Below are 17,971 nucleotides of genomic sequence, written 5' to 3'. Positions count from 1 at the left end.
AAGGTTTTATGAAAGGGAAATTGTGTTTGACAAACTTATTAGAGTTCTTTGAGGATGTAACAAGCAGGATGGATAAAGGGGAACCAGATGTAGTATATTTGGACTGCCAAAAGGCATTCAATAAGGTGCCACATAAAAGGCTACTGCATAAAGGTAAGAGTTCCTGGTGTTGGGGATAATATATTAGCATGGATAGAGGATTGGCTAACTAATGGGAAACAGAAGGTTGGAATAAATGGGCCATTTTCAGGTTGGCAAACTGTAACTAGTGGGATGCTGGGCCTCAACTATTTACAATCTACATTAATGACTTGGATGAAAGGATTGAGTGTATTGTAGCCAAATTTGCTGACAATACAAAGGTAGGTAGAAAAGCAAGTTGTGAGGAGGACACAAAGGGCTGGATTTTAAAGCCCCATCACCGTCGAGAACAGTGGCAGGGGGCAATGAAGATTGGTATGGCGGAGGCCTGTCACCAATCTGACAGCGGCAGGCCCCATACCAATCAAAGCAACAGTGGTGAGGCCTCGTGGCGGCCGCCCCGCCCCTAGGCGATGGGACCACGATTTCCATATGGAAATTAGTTTGCACACCTGATTTAATGAAGGTTCTGTCACCTCCTTAATCGCCGCACCGATCTTCATTCAGGCGGCCGACAGTGCTCCACCTTTGAATTCATCTTCGGGGAAACGAGGCGCGACACCTGTGGGGAGGGGAGAGGAGGTTTCTTTCTCCACGCGGGAGGAGGGGAGCAGGGTTACAATGCTAGGAATTAGTCGGGGGGTATGATGGGAAAGGGTAAAGGACAAAGGTGTCGAACTTTGTGGGGGGGAAAGGACAACTTTTCAATGTCTGTATTCCAGGGGGGAATAGGGCAGGATTGTTTCAGTATGCCATTGAGGGGGGGGTGCGGGTGGCTGGGAGAGTGCATGGTTGGGTTATTTTATTCAGTTTCGTGAAACTTGACATTACCTGGCCCTTTAATTTAAAAATGCACATTGAGGGCTGTAAACACTTTAAAAATGGTGCCGGGCGCCTGCGCATTGGTGCCAGACGCTGTTGGCGGTGACGGCTAGCCTGCCCCCTACATGTCATTGTGTGGGGCGGGCGCCGCAGCCATGCAAGTGAGCCGCCGCATTTGAAACTGTGACGGCTCCATGGCATGGTCCGTGTGCGCGCGGGCTGCATTTCTTTACGTCCGCCGCCTACTTCTGCGGCGGAGTCTTAAAATACAGCCCAAAGTGTCTGCAAAGGCATAAAGATAGGATAGGTGAGTGGGAAAAAAATTGGCAGATGGAGTATAATGTAGGAAAATGTGAGGTTATCCACTTTGTTAGGAAGAATAGAAAAGCAGAATATTATTTAAATGGAGAGAAACTATAGAATGCTGGAGTACAAAGGGATCTGGGTGTACTCATATCTGAGACACAAAAAGTTAGCATGCAGGCACAGCAAGTAATTAGGAAATAGATTGTTGGTCTTTATTGCAAGGGGGATGGAGCATAAAAATAAGGAAGTCTTGCTACAACTGTACAGGGCATTGCTGAGATGTTAGGACTGAGGCAGGAGGAGTGCACAGTTTTTTCTAGTTCCACTTCTCTACAGGTCACAACATATATTTAAATATTTACCCAGTTACTCTTACGGTCAATCATAGACTCTATTTTTATCCCAGAATAAGATACACCAACCAGGTTTCTTTAATAAACAAGAAAATTATCAGTTTATTATAAAACAAGACTTAATCAGTAAGCATTATTACACAGATTGAAATACGAAAGTTCCCTTTTTAACATAACGCCTCACACACACACACACCAGCTAACCAGAAAAGATAGAGATTTTCTATTTAGAGTTCTATTGGAAAAAAAAAGACAAAAAAGAATACTTTGGCCAAATATCTGCTAATTCTTGAAGAAAAAAAGAGACTAAATGGAAAGATGTCAGTTGTCCCCTTTTTTGGTTTGGCGTCCCAAATACATGTAGACGGCTGTCTCTGGGGACTTCCTAGAACAGTTCTTTTCTGGCGACATCGAGGATCAGTTTGACAGGTTTTCCAGAAGAAACACAGCAACAAGGGTTTCAAGCAGGCCTTTCAGGATGAATGCAGCATCAATTTCTCTATTTCTTACACTCACTTCCAAAAGCTTCTCAAAGAGATGGAAAAGCTGGCAGGCTTTTCAAAGAGATGGAACAGACTGAGCTGGGGTTTGGCTCTCTTGGCTGTTTTTTTAAAACTCCAACTGACTGTCCAAAGCAAAACCAAAAACAATCTCTCAAGAGTCAAGCCTCCTGACCCCCCATAAATCCTGACCTGTCACTTCTCTGTAAAAATCTCCCCCAAGGCAAAAAGCCCCTGCTGGGTATTTATCTGAAGACAGGTGACTTCTAGTACATCTTGTTTGCAAACGAGACCTCTCAGTCCTTTCAATTACCCCAGTGAAACAAACATACAATCCTTTTAAGTTTTCCCAAATAAAAACATAGAAACATAGAAAATAGGAGCAGGATTAAGCCATTCGGCCCTTTGAGCCTGCTCCTCCATTCATTATGATCATGGCTGATCATCCAACTCAGTAACCTGTTCCTGCTTTCTCCCCATACCCTTTGATCCCTTTAGACCCAAGAGCTATATCTATCTCCTTCTTGAAAACAGACAATGTTTTGACCTCAACTGCTTTCTGTGATAGCGAATTCCACAGGCTCACCACTCTCTGGGTGAAGAAATTTCTCCTCATCTTAGTCCTGAAAGGTTTACCTCGTATCCTTAGACTATGACCCCTGGTTCTGGACTCCCCCTCCATCGGGAACATCCTTCCTGCATCTACCCTGTCAAGTCCTGTTAGAATTTTATAGGTTCTATGAGATCCCCCCTTACTCTTCTGAACACCAGCGAATATAATTCTAACCGACTCAATCTTTCCTCATACGTCAGTTCCGCCATCCCAAGAATCAGTCTGGTAAACCTTCGCTGCACTTCCTCTATAGCAAGAACATCCTTCCTCAGATAATGAGACCAAAACTGCACACAATATTCCAGGTGTGGCCTCACCAAGGCCCTGTATAATTGCAGCAAGACATCCATGTTCCTGTACTCGAATCTTCTCGCTATGAAGGCCAACATACCATTTGCCTTTTTTACCGCCTGTTGGACCTGCATGCTTACCTTCTGTGACTGGTGTACACAACACAAGTCCTCAAGATTTAACAAAAAATGGACGTACTTTCGTAACAGAGACCACAACTAGAGTAGAGTGTAATTATTTAATGAGGGCTATACTTGCATTGGAGCCAGTTCAGAGAAGGTTCACTAGTTTGATTACTGGGAGGAGGGTGTTGTCTAGGAGGAAAGGTTGAGCAGGTTAGTCCTATACTCATTGGAGTTTTGAAGAATGAAAGCTGATCTTATTGAAAGATAATATTTTGAGGGGGCATGAAACAGTAGATGCTGAGAGGATGTTTCCCCTCATGGGAGAATCTAGAATAGGGGGCATAGTTTCAGAATAGGGGGTCTCCCATTTAAGATGGAGATGCGGAGGAATTTCTTCTCTCAGAGGGTCATTAATCTTTGGAATTCTGTACCCCAGAGAACAGTGGAGGCTGGGTCATTGAACATATTCAAGGCTGAGTTAAACAGATTTTTGACCTACAAGAGAGTCAAAGGTTATGGGGGACAGGCAGGAAAGTGGAGTTGAGGCCACGATCAGATCAGTGATAATCTTATTGAATGGCGGAGCAGGATCAAGGGGCTGAATGCCCTGCTCCTGCTCCTTTCTTATGTTCTTATGTTACGTCACGCCGATGTTAGCCCTTTCATTTTTATGGTCAAATTCTGGACATGCACTGTCAGTGTTGCACATATTTACTCCATAATCTCAAAGGAAATTGCCTTTAATATCTCAAGAAAGAATATCATTACCAATTCATTTGCATAATTGAATGGCATTCCAATCTATTAAGAATTTTCAGAAATAATCCGAGATTTACATTTACTGATCAGTAAAAGAAGAATTTATAGCATATGCAGAAATGTCTAAAAGCACTTTACAAGGCATTAGACAAAGAATAAATGTCAAGTATAAAGGTAAAAGGAAAGGGATTAGTGTGAAAGCACCTTCAAAAGGGAAAGATCTTAAGTAGATTTTTGAAGGCATGGAAGGAGGTGACTGAGTGAAAATACTGGGAGAGAATTCCAGAGGTTGAGCATCATGACTGAAAGAATGGCCGCCAATGAAGGGAGGTGAGAAAATGATTGGAGACAGTCCCCTTAGCGAGAGAAATTCAGAGGTTTTGAAGCCAAGCATGATGACAAGATTCAGGGGTGATCATGTGTATGTGCGGAGGAAAGTTGGCTGAAGTGGGGGAAGGGGAGTTAAAAAAAGGATTGAAATCATTAAGGAGAAACTGTTGCTCAGTGCAGAGACAGTGGGTAGATGGCTGAGAGGGGAATTCATTGAGGAAGGCATGAGGGGACGATAGATTAGAATTCTGAAATAGAGATAGAAAGGGTAGAGCATTCAAATGTGGTGAAAGAGCCAGAGGAAGGGGGGGGGGTGCGGGGAAATATTTTCAACAGCAGTTATTTCATTTGCTTTCATGTCTAGAAATATGATATAATAAAGTTTCTGTTAGATAATGATGCATGGAATCTTGTTTATCATTTCAGAGGTTCGTTTATGCAATTACACCGGAGAAGGACCATCATCTGGTGGAACATGGAGAGGTTCGACAATTTACTGTGAGTAACAGCCTGTGAAAATTGGACTTCGGGGGTCTTATCCTGTATTGATGTTATCTAAAAAAACTTTGAAAACAGTATATGTATCTTGAAAGAGCAGAATTTATAAAACAGACAACTATTTCTTTATTATAATAATAAAAGCAAAATACTGCAGATGCTGGAAATCTGAAATAAAAACAAGAAATGTTGGAAATAGTCAGCAGGTCTGGCAGCATCTGTGGAGAGAGAAGCAGAGTTAATGTATCAGGTCAATGACCCTTCTTCAGTTCTGATGAAGGGTCACTGACCCGAAACGTTAACTCTGCTTCTCTCTCCACAGATGCTGCCAGACCTGCTGAGTATTTCCAACATTTCTTGTAACTATTTCTTTATGTTTAGCTACACTCATATTTAAAAGCTTTAAAAATGAAATAACACAGCTGAGACTAAAATAAAAGCAAAATACTGCAGATGCTGAAAATCTGAAATAAAAACAGGAAACATAAACCTAGCAGGTCTGGCAGCATCTGTGGAGAGAGTAGAGTTAACGTTTCAGGTCTGTGATCCTTTATCCAAACAGCTGAGATTAGTTGGATCTGATAGCCTGTAACATGCAGAATATAATACACTATTATACCACCACTATAATGTAAAGAATATATATATCAAGAAATATATATCAGAAATTGTTGAATGAAAAGGGACAAATCAAGTAACTACAAGGCAGTGATTTTAACATTAATAGTTTCTCACTCTACCTACAAAGGACCTGGATTTGGGAATAGAGGAGAGTGGACAGAATTTTCTGTTGCCAATTCACCGGTTTGCCAATGATGTGCAGCTGGTCAGGACAGAACTTCAGTGAGCATGCATTCCATTGGTTTCCCTCCTCCAATGTACTCTCACACCCATTATCCACTATCACACCCAACACCAGAAATGCCTGTGCGGGTGTGCGTGTTACAAGTATGTGGTGATGAGGGATTGACTTCATATGTTACACTTTGAATTCTTAATGCTAGTAACACTGAATGCAAATAATATTAGTCTGTTAATGAAATTTAGAATTGCTAAAGCTAGCAGAATGGGTTTCAAAGTTTAAATTCCCCCTTCCACTGCTTCAAATGCAATTGATAGGCAGCTGATAGATGCATTTTTGAACATGGGCAAAAGAAAATTGGCTCAAGGAGTACTAAAGCAATCAGAGAATGTTTAGAGTATTAGGTTAAATTTTTGGCACTACTCGCCTGAGGAAGAATGTATTTCAGCAGAATCGTATTTGGATGAAGACATTTAGCTATGCTAAGTTATATCCCCTGGAGGTGAGGAAGTTAACAAAATCTGATTAAGGTATTCAAAATAATGAAGGGAATTGACAAGTTAGATAATGAACAATTCTTTCCCCTTGTGTGACAATCTGGAATAATCTTAAAATTAGAACTCGGTCACTTAACAGTGTATTCAGGAAAAATGTATTCCCACAAAGGGCCATGATTATATGGAATGCACTACCCCAGAAGGTCATTTATACAGAATCAACTGAGTTGCTTAAAAAGGATATAGTTACTTGGAATGTAAGGAGATTAAAGGGGTATAGAAAAAGAATGGGAAATTGGAATTACCGGAATAGAAACAGAAGCCCCATGACAGTTTCTCAGTCCGGTCCACATCCCTATATACCCACAAAGATTTTAAAAAAGCATAATAAATACAATTCGCAGGGGAAAGTCATAAATTACCTGTAAGGTTGACTATAACAATATCCCCCCTTCCACAAACAGCACAATGTGCTTCATCAGGCCTCAAAGTATCCTGAACTTCAGGTACATCTTCACAATCCCCAGAAAGCCAGCTGATTCCCCCATTTTGGAGGTCTGATGTAAACAGTCAAATGTAAATAAACAGAATAACCATGCACTGATGTCCATTTCTGATGTAAAATTATAGTTCCCAAAACCCAATCTGCTTCTGGGCTCTCTTTTTTATTCATTCATGGGATGTAGGCATTGCTGGCAAGATTTATTGCCCATCCTTAATCGCCCTTGAGAAGGTGATAGTGAGCCACCTTCTTGGACTGTTGTAGTCTGTGAGGTAAGGGTACTCCCTCAAGTAGGGTTAGGCTGTTAGATAGGGAGTTACAGGATTTATGACCCAGCAACAATGAAGGATCAGCAATATATTTCCAATTCAGGATGGTATGTGACTTGCATGGGAATTTGCATGTTTCCATGTACCTGCTGCCCTTACCCTTCTAGGTGTTAAAGGTCATGGGTTTGGAAGGTGCTGTAGAAGAAGCCTGGGCGAGTTGTTGCAGTGTATCTTGTATATGGTACACACTGCTGCCACTGTGCATTAGAGGTGGAGGGAGTGAATGTTTAAGGTGATGGATGGCATGCCATTCAAGCAGGGTACTTGGTCCTGCATGGTGTTGAGCTTCTTGAGTGATGTTTGAGCTGTACACATCCAAGTAAGTGGAGCGTATTCCATTATTTAATGGAAAGGCTCTGGGGAGACAAGAGATGAGTTACTTGCTGCAGAATGCCCAGCCTCTGACCTGCTCATGTAGCCATGTTCCAGTTATGTTGGCTCAGTTCTGGTCAATGGTCACCCCCAGGGTGTTGAAAGAGGGGAATTTGATGATGGTAATGCTGTTGAATGTCAAGAGGAGGTGGTTAGACCATCTGTTGTTGGAGACGGTCCTTGCCTGTCACTTGACTGCTGCAAATGTTGCTTGTCACTTATCAACCCAAGCCTGAATGTTGCCCAGATGTTGTTGCATGTGATATGGACTATTACATCATCTGAGGAGTTGCAAATGGCACTGAACCCTGTGCAATCATCCACGAACATCCCCACTTCTGGCATTATGATGGGGAGAAGGTCATTGAAGAAGTAGCTGAAGATAGTTGGGCCTAGGATACTGCCCTGAGGAACTCAAGCAATGGTGTCCTGGGGCTGAGATGATTGGTCTGCAACAACCACAATCATCTTCCTTTGTACGAGGTATGTCTCCAACCAGTGGAGAGTTTTCCATTGATTCCCATTGACTTCAGTTTTGCTCAGACTTCTTGATGCCACACTTGGTCAAATGCTGCCTTGATGTCAAGGGCAATCACCCTCACCTCACCTCTGGAATTCAGCTCTTTTTGTCCATGTTTGGACCAAGGCTGTAATGAGGTCTGGAGGCAAGTTTCTCTTGTCAGAAAACAAACCAAACATCAGTGAGCAGGTTATTAATGAGTAAGGGCTGGATCTTGTTGTCATCCCTGCATTGGGTTCCGTGGGAGTGGGGGAGGGCCTGAATATGGGTCAGGATGAGGTCTCCCATGGACTTCGACACTGGGAGGGCCCAGCCGCATCCTCATGGTGGTGGTGAGGCTCTATGGCGCCCCCGCCCCCCCCCCCCACTGCTGGGTGACGAGACCTCAATTAAAATATTCAAATGAATAAAATGAATGAATTAACATAGACGTCCGTGCAATCTTGACAGCCTGCCGCGATCTTTTGTATGTCGGCCAGCACTCCCCTGCATTCAAATCCCTGTCTGGGGAAAGGCGGCACAACACTGGTGGGGATGGGGGAGGAGGTAATATTTCAGTGCAGGAGGGTGGATAGGACCAAATGCACATAATGGGTGTAGGGGATGGTGGGAAGGGTTGAACTTCAAACTTTGTGTAGTTTGGGGGGGGAAAGGTCAGATGTAAAGGGTAAATGTTTTGGGGGGAAGGACAAATAGTTAATGTAATCATTGGGAGGCTGGGAAAGGGGCATAGGACATTTATTAATTTAATTTTGGGGGTTATTTGGTTAAAAATTTAAATGAGGCAGCAGGGTTGTCTGCTCTTTAAAAAGAGCAGCAGCATCTTCGCACAGGCGGCTGACACCATTGCCAGGGACAAACAGCCTCTCCCCTACACGTGTTTGGCGTGGGGGGTGGGGGGGGGGGGGGGTGGGTGCAGGCCGCCCCAGCTATTTAAATGAACCACTGTGCTTCAGATTGCAGTGGTTCTTTGGCGTGCAGCCCACGCCTGCTTTTTTGAGCTTGCCGCCGAAATCGGCGGTGGGATCTTAAAATCCAGCCCAATAGCACTGTTAATGACGTCTTCCATCACTTTTCCGATAATTAAGAATAGGCTTTGGGGCAGTAATTGACCAGATTGGATTTGTCCTCCTTTTTTCGGACAGGATAGACCTGGGCAATTTTTCACTTTGTTGTGTTAATGCCAGTGTTGTAGCTGTACTCGAACAGCTTACATGGGGACGAGGCTAGTTCCGGAGCACAAGTCTTCGGCACCACAGCTAAGACATTGTCAGGGTCGGTGGCATTTGATGTATCCAGTACGTGCAGCCATTTCATAATATCACATGGAATGATTCAAATTGGCTTAAGACTGGCTTCTGTGATAGTAGGAACCTCAAGAGGAGGCTGAGACGAATCATCCATTCAACACTTCTGGCTGATGATGGTTGTAAACATTTCAGTCTTGTCTTTCGCATTCAGATGCTAGGCTCCAGCATCATTGAAGATGGGGATGTTCATGGAGCCTCCCCTTTTGGTTAGTTGTTTAATTCTCCGTTGTGGGACGACCTTAAGAACAGATCAACTGTAAGTGAAGGTCACCGGAGGAAGTCATGTCGTGTCACACATGACCAGGGAGTTGTGGGCGGAGTATGACAGAGTGAGATGTGGCTCATACAGTGATTGTTTGTATATATGTTCTAATTAAGTGAAAATAAATGCCCATGTTTTCTTTGGATATTATTTGTGGTCCTGTGAGTTAATTCACATATCAAAGGAAAAAATTACAAATTACATAGTGGCAATATTTGAGATATATTTTTCTGAAGGCCACCAAAATTACGTTGCGGCAATGTCTGATTTTTTTCTGAATAACACATAAGAGAGAACAAAGAACAGCAGATTGCTAACTAGAATGGCTGAAGATCCTGGAGAGCAGCTGGCAGGAGACCCCACAACAGTGCAGTGAGCTAAGAGCACAGACAAGACTCTGGGAGGTGTTGAAACTCAGTGAGCACATTAGACAATTTGCCAAGAGATTGGAGCTCTCAACTAATCTGGCAGTGGGTCGGAAAATTTGAAAAGTAGTAGCTGAAGCCATTACTGTTTTACTTTTCCCTTTTTTTTGCTTTATGAGCTGAAAAAGAAAACCTGTAAAACAGTTCTATATTTATAAAAAAGCAGGATTATTAAGACAATGGCCTTCAAATATCCAGTTATAGATTGGAAGGCATTGGACCTAGCATTGAATTTAAACTGTTTTAAAAACGTGTTTCCTGGATCAAGAAGTGAGCGAACCAGAGAAACAAGCTATAAAAATCAAGATCACACTGGGCAACAAGGGCCTGCAACAGATCAATATGTCTTGGCAGATTGGCAGTTGAGGATAAGAAAGACCCGAGCAAGCTATGAACATTCCTGGAGCAGCAAATCAAGGTGAAGATAAATTTCTGAATACATAGGATTCAGCTTATGACCTACTGGAAAGGCAAGATGAGTCTGTTGACCAATTTGTTGAAGGTGCTGAGACAAAGCTCAAGAATACAATTTCACAGATATTGAATTGTTGGAATGGATTATAGAGCTAGTAATCGCTTCTAAAACAATAGAGGCCTTTCAAAAAGACCTTCTAGAAAAGAAGAAAGGGCACACCATAGATGCACTACTCAATGATGGCTGGAAATTTGAAGCCATCATGGCTGGGCGCCAACAGCTACAAGCGTTGGGGAGGCTACAACAATTGGTATGGTAACCAAGGATCAGATGTCTGTTAAGCCTTGTGGCAAATGTGGCCTGACCCATACGATTCGCAGTTGTCTGGCATACCAGGACCAGAGCATGCAAGGATATTGGGCAAAACAATGCAAGAGGTCAAGTTCAGCAGGAATGGTGGCAGATCACTTGCAGAGAGAACGTCTGCAAGATAGGGTAGCAAATGTAACAAAAGGAATGCCAACACACAACAAAAGCCCAAGCAGGTACATCAGGTCATCAGAGAGATCGATTTCCAGGAGGACATGGAGTGTATAGTCAGAAGCTTTTTCCCCGGGTGGAAGAGTCAGTTACTAGGGTACATAGGTTTAAGGTGCAAGGGGCAAAGTTTAGAGGGGATGTTTTTTACACAGAGGGTGGTGAGTGCCTGGAACTTGCTGCCAGGGGAGGTGGTGGAAGCAGATACGATAGCGACGTTTAAGAGACATCTTGACAAATACATGAATAGGAAGGGAATAGAGGGATATGGGCCCCGGAAGTGCAGAAGGTTTTAGTTTAGGCAGGCATCAAGATCGGCGCAGGCTTGGAGGGCCAAATGGCCTGTTCCTGTGCTGTACTGTTCTTTGTTCTTTATTCTTTTGTATGTTCGCAGAAGAGTGGCAAGCATAAGCTCAGAGTAAAAATCAACACCGGAGCAATTGCAAATATTCTGTCCATCCATATACTGAAGGACATGCACTTAAAGAAATGGGAATCTATGGTACGACCCACCACAGCCAGGCTGACTGCCTACAATGGCCAATCAAGTGCATTGAAATGATAACATTGCAGTGCAGCTACGGGAGCTCCAAATGGCTACCACAAATGTTTGATATTGTAGATACAACTGGACTTCCAGAATGCCAAGGACTACAAATAGTAACAATATATGAAGTCAGTAATGCACCAAAGATGGTAGAAAATACCCAGGTCAAGTGTATCAGGTCAGTCCATGTAAAGGATGACACAAAGGCTAGGAGTCTTGAGACAAAGAGGTGATTCGACCAGGAGTCTCTCCGTGGGCTTCAGTTCATTGCAGCAAATAGGGAAGAGAGATTGTCTGTGATTGGTGACGTTGCCAGTGATCATTTTTCTAAGCTTTCTAAACAAGGGAAGATGAAGGCATTGTATGACAGGCAAGCAGGACCAGAATTAGCTCAATTGTGAATAGGACAGAAGATCAGAGTCCTCCATCATGCGTCGGAAATGTGGTATCCTGCAGAGGCTGCTAGGATATGCGATCAGCCCAGTTCGTACGAGGTCCAGACACCCAATGGTGCAGTTCTCAGACGGAACCAAAGTTAACTCAGAGAGCTGTACAACACTACATGTGACAACCCTGTGGCTTTGCGGACACGTTCAAAGACAAAGTCTGATGATTAATGTACAGAGGCTACAAGCACAGAAGAGCATGCCAACCAGAGTTCTCAGTCACAAGAGTCTCAGTGAAGTCGTCAAGATGAGCTCAGCACTGGGAAGAGGTTTACAATAACAAGATTGGGATGAATAAGCACAGCTCCTCTATGTTTTAGAGTGTTAAACTTACTTACTTGCAAATAACTTTTTGTTCTAATCACGTCCAAACTGCAAAATCATTGTTTATTGTACACGTGTTTTTATCTTTGGATAATAGGGGGATGTTGTGGGACAACCTTAAGAGCAGACCACCTTAAGAGCTATAAGTGAAGGTCACCGGAGGAAGTGACGTTGTGTCACATATGACCAGGGAGTTGTGGGTGGAGCCCGGCAGAGTGAGATGTGTTTCGAAGTGGCTCGTGCAGTAACTGTTTATATGTTCTAATTAAGTTATAATAAAAACCCATATTTTCTTTGGATATTACTTGCAGTCCTGTGACTCTTACAATAGTTCACATATCAAAGGAACAAGTAATATTACATTGCCCACTACCATTCATGACTGGATGTGGCAGCTCTGCCAAGCTTTGATCTGATCCATTGGCTGTGAGATCACCTGTCTGCAGCATTTTGCTTCTGCTGTTTAGTGTGTATGTAGTCCAATATTGTGTCATCATCAGATTGCCACCTCATTTTTTAGTTACACCTGGTGCTGCTCCTGGCATGTTCTCCTACACTCCACATTGAACAAGGGTTGCCTGTCCAGCTTGATAGTAATGATAGTGTGAGTGATATGCCAGGGCATGACGTTACAGATTGTGGTGGAATACAATTCTGCAGCTGCTGGTGGTCCACAGGGCCTCCTGGATGCCCAGTTTTGAGCTGCTAGATTTATTCTGAATCTATCCCATTTGGCATGGTGGTATTGCCACACAACACAATGGAGGATATCCCCAGTGTCAAGATGGGACTTGATATCCACAAGACTTTGTGGTGGTCATTCCTGCCAATACTGTCAAGAACAGATGCATCTGCGGCAGGTAAATTATGAAGACAAGGTCAGGTAAGGTTTTCTTCCTCGTGTTTGTTCTCTCACCACCTGCCGCAGGCCCAATCTGGTAGCTGTGTCCTTCAGGACTTGGCCAACTCAGCCAGTAATGGTGTACCAAGCCCCTCTTCGTGATGGACATTAAAGTCTCCTATCCAGTGCTTCTTCCAAGTACTGTTCAACATGGAGAAGCACTGCTTCATGAGCTGAGGGAGGGTGATAGATGGTAATCAGAAGGAGATTTCCTTTCCCATGTTTGATTTGATACCATGAGTCTTCATGGGGTACGGAGTCAATGTTGAGGATGCCCATGGCCACTCCCTCCTGACTGTTTACCACTGTGTCACCACTTCTTGTGGCTCTGTCCTGCTGGTGGGACAGGATCAACACAGTGATAGTGATGGAGAAATCTGGGATGTGAACTGAAAGATATGATTATGTCAGGTTGTTGCTTGACTAGTCTTTAGCACAGTTCTCCCAATTTTGGCGGTGAGGAGGACTTTGCAGGATCGACTGGGCTGGGTGTGTCTTTGTCATGTCTGAATCCAATGCCTAGATTGATGCCATGTAGTCAGTCTGGTTTTATTCTCATTATACTTCGTCTTGACAGTTTAGTACAATTAAATGGCTGCTTGGTCATTTCAGAGGGAAGTTAAGAGTCAACCACATTGGGTCTGTAGTTACTTATCAGGCAACATCGCTGCCTGCCCTCTCCAATCCCACTCCGCCCCCCCCCCCCCATCCACCCCACCTTGCCGGGGCCTGCCTGACTGGCCCAGGTGCCCCCAGACCCCACTTACCTTACTTTGAGGGCGCATGTCCAACAATACGCCCTCATCCTCCAGGTGCATCCCCAGCAGTGGTGCTGTTGAGGTTGCTGAGCTGCCGGTCTGATAGGGCCAGCAGCTCTTGGTGGCAGGCTGCCATCCTTAATTGGACAGCAGCCCTGACGGCAGCCTCTTAATTGGCTGCCACCCTTAAAAAGTGACCTTGGATCCTGCCGCCTGCCGAAGCAGGATCTTCCCCACCTTTGCGCTTTCGGTCCCGGTGAGGGATCCCTGCAGCCTCAAAGAATTCCCAGCCTCTGTGTCAGATTAGTGGCCCCCCTCCCTCTCTTGTTCTTTCTGTGTTCCTAAGTTATGGCCTTGTTCCCTTCAAGGCAAGAGGCAAGAGAGAGTGTGAAACATAATGGAAAAATGAGAGGCAGACAGTCATATAGACAGGTTGATAAAGTGCCAGAGAGAAAGAGAGAAATATATAGAGGTGGAGCCTGCATTAGAGACCTATTTTTATATGCTTGCAGTGCCAGTTTTTGAAGTGTGGGGTTTGTGGACCCAACAGCAACTCCAATGTAAACCTACCAGATTTGTTAAATCTGGTATCCAAGAAGACTCATTTTTAAAAATCTGTCAGACTTGTGTTGGAGCCATTCAAGAATTGGAAATGCAAACACCCACTCGCACCAGTATAAAGGCAGTTTCAGGCACAATGAAAAGAGGAGACAGAACACAAGGAGAGACTTAGACAGATGGAGGATTAACAAATATGGAAAGAACAACTTTGTATGTGAGGCCTACGCAGAGGGAGGGAGATCGAAAGAGTGGAGGAAAGTAGAAAGAAAAATCATTCTTCCTATAAACGTTCATGTAGAGTCAAGAGGAGGAACATTTGGAGGAAGAAAGGTTTTTGTAAAGAAAAAATCAACATTTTTCTGCAGACCACAATTCAATTAACAAAAGTGCAATTTTCAAATTTAAAAACTGCCTCTTTACTACCTACAGCTGCGCCACTGGCTCATGGTGTGAAAACATGGAACAAAGGAAAGGAATTGGAAGATACAGACAAAAAGGGGCCATAATGAAAATATCAGCTCCCTCAATACATGTGGAGTATGACTAAACAGCTCAGAAAGTTATATTTAAAAAATGAAAATGTGAAATTTGTTATGTAAGTGATGCTACATGTACTGTGACACAGAACATTCTTCCACTTCTTTGGCGCTGCGAGCTGCATCTGTCAAAAGGAATGGAAGATGTTTCTATTTTCAATACATATAAGTTGAATGAGCACTATCAAAATGAAAGAGTTTAAAACAGTGCTGGGTACTTATTTTAAGAACACTTAATTTACATTAACAGGATTATTTAGGGAAGAATAGAATTCAAATCTTGAATGAAAACTTAATGCTTCATTTATTCATTCCTTAAATAAATAATCCAGAATATTAAAGTACAATTTTTTTTTCTCTACATTGTATTAAGATATGATAAAAATTCAAGGATTACTGCTGTCATTTGTGTACATTTTGGTTTTAAGAGACACAGGACAGTTGGATGCTTTCACCTTTGAATTGAAACTTGTCCTGTTTAACAATATGCTGTATCTTTTTAAAGAATTAATTTTAAAAGACCCTTCCATATGTTAGATTGATAAGGTTTATTAGAACGTACCAAAATCAGAAACTAATTAACATTAAGTATGAAATTATAATTGTTGATGTTAGTTAATTTATAGCTGATAGAAAATAAAAAGTTCCATTCGAAATTCTTGATGTTTAAATTGCACAAAAGACATATAGTGGAGTCTTGGTAGGTCAATTTGGATACCTTGAATAACTTGATAGGTTGAAATGTTGGCCTGTTCCATGTCCCTAAAGTAAAATTTTATTCAATATATTTAAGTTAGCCTTGATATATCAAAGAAATGTAGTGGTTTTACTCAATTGAGTTCACCTACTCCTGCTGTTCTAGAATCCCAGGCTGCTACACATACTGTACTGTGTTTAAAACTCACACAATTTGTCAGTTATAAGTTTTGCGGTGGCTTGACTCTCCCACCCCACAAAGGCTCTGCAGCGTCAGTCTTGCTCTTTCCTTTTTTCACCTCCTGGTCAGTCTGAAACCAGAAGTCATCAGAACATTAGGCCAGGTTTTGCTGGACTGGGGGCATCTCATGATGTGCCCAGTTAGACTTTTTTGTGCATGTTTAGGTTTTAAAAAATTTTGTTCACAAAGTTGCTGTCAATAGTGCAGTGTGGGCAGCAGGACACCTGGCACTTTGAATAATAGGAGAAACAGAGGAAGAACTGAGAAGGAAGGTGAATTTGAGTGGGTGATTCAATGTTTAATCTGGTACAGAAAGAGAAATAAGAGAGGAAAAGAAAGATTGGATTAAAAGAGAGGGAAAAAGAGACCGAAATGGAAAGTGGGAAGCCAAAAATTAAATTTAAAATTTGATATTTTTTAAATTGCCTAAAACAATTCACAACCTGAAGAATGAGACTGCACACTTACAATTGTTCACTTTCTGGACAAGAGAGGTTGATTGGCAGACATTGTTAAAAGGGTACTTATTTTTATTCATTCGTGGGGTGTGAGTGCCACTGACTAGGCCAGCATTTATTATCTATTCCTAATTGCCCTTGAAGGTGGTGGTGAGCTGCCTTCTTGAACCACTCGTCCATTTGGTGTGGTACACCCACAGTGCTGTTTGGGAGGGAGTTCCAGGATTTTGAGCCAGTGACAATGAAGAAGCAGTGATATAGTTTCAAGTCAGGATGGTGTGTGACTTGGACAGGAAGTTGCATGTGTTGGTGTTCCCATGCATCTGGTTTGGGAGGTGCTTTAAAAGGAGCCTTGATGAGTTGCTACAGTGCATCTTGTGGAAGGGGTGCACACTGCTGTTCCCTGACTGGTGAGTTTCTCCATTTTGTTATGGTACAGCATTTGCCACATTGGAATAGGCAAACCCAACAGTTTAGGAAGGATTAGTGCTGACTGTTCAATTATCCGTCTTTTCACTGACTGTTCCACATACTGACGGGGGGGGTTGGAGAGAGCAGACCAGAGAGGGAGAGCAGCACTGGGCAATAATAGGAGGGTTGGCTATCACAGCATTTATTGTGAATGAGTTGGATTTATTTAAAACATATTGCACATACATATAGCAGCCTGAAACAGGAGGGCACCAACTTGAGGTCTGGGTTATATCTTAAAGTATCAATGTGTCTATGTCTTTTCTCTTTCAATACATTTTCATTTGACTGTAAGACACAAAGACTTTTACGTCACAAGTCTTCAGGACTTCAGATAGTCTGAGCCAGGCAGCTAATGTTTTCACAGTAAAGTAGCTGAATGAGTATTCTATTTATAAATGGATTTTTCCTCTTTTTAATCAGCATCAGCATGCTGAACAAGAGACTGTTAGCTTTATAAATTTGTTGTTTCTCAGAATTTCTCGCAGACACTGTTTAACAAGAGTGTGCCATGACTATAATATGCATTTAATTTTTGTCCACTTTTTAAGGAACCATCAAGCTAATTCATTGCAAAGTGGTACAGCCTGCTTTAATGACATGCATAATCATAAATTGTTAGATGCAGAGGTATTCGGATGATAGTCAACATATCAGAAATATCAAAGTTTCTAATTCTGTAGTGTTTGAGGCTATAAAAGACAGGATGAGTTACTAACTCTGGTAGAGTCAATCTGCAACTGAATCAGAGCAGCTACAATTACTGCATTATTTATTAAGTAGAAACCATACAGTACCTAGGTAATATTGCTTAAGGGGTAATTTTCTGATTCTGTACTCCTGGAAGGCAATGTCACCTGGTGCAAGAAGTAGGACAATTGCCCTTTCAATCACAATTGGGAGTGAAGTTTCTTGCTACTTTCAGTGCATTGTAACCTTAGGAGCTGGATCATTTAACCCTCAGCTTGAAGTATGCAAATGAGATCAGTTATGACACAGCAGTCGAATTGCAAAGAGGCTTAAAAAGTGTGAAGAAACCCAAGAGAAGCAAAAATGCACAGGAGTTTTTATGGTAGGAAATCAAGTGGAAGCTGCCTAATTTACACCATTGAAATGCTTCTCCCAAGTTCCTTCACACTTTTGAACCTCTCTGCAAGCTGACTGCTACATCATAACTGACCTGGTTTGTATATGTCAAAGTGAGGACCAGTGATCCATCTCCCAGGTTTTACAATCCCAGTGTACTCTGGGAAACTTAGACTAAGATTTATAAAGCACAGCAGCTGCCAGGATCAGCGGATCAAGGCGGACCTGATGGGTTTC

The 17,971-nt window shown here is 42.6% G+C and overlaps 1 protein-coding gene across 1 annotated transcript in view; it reads left to right on the top strand.

Moving 5' to 3' along the window:
• The window catches only part of slc6a3 (solute carrier family 6 member 3), a 128,957-nt gene extending 114,258 nt beyond the window's left edge, over nucleotides 1–14,699 (top strand). The window contains exons 13-14 of the mRNA XM_068050467.1: nucleotides 4,667–4,738; nucleotides 14,676–14,699. Of these exons, the coding sequence (XP_067906568.1) occupies nucleotides 4,667–4,738; nucleotides 14,676–14,699 (96 nt within the window). The remainder of the gene's footprint in view (nucleotides 1–4,666; nucleotides 4,739–14,675) is intronic.
• The last annotated feature ends 3,272 nt before the right edge of the window (nucleotides 14,700–17,971 follow it).

The sequence above is a fragment of the Heterodontus francisci genome, chromosome 2, assembly GCF_036365525.1.
Source record: "Heterodontus francisci isolate sHetFra1 chromosome 2, sHetFra1.hap1, whole genome shotgun sequence".
Taxonomy (NCBI): Eukaryota; Metazoa; Chordata; class Chondrichthyes; order Heterodontiformes; family Heterodontidae; genus Heterodontus; species Heterodontus francisci.
The sequence above is the reverse complement of the archived record's forward strand: the minus strand, read 5'-3'. Positions and strand labels throughout refer to the sequence as shown.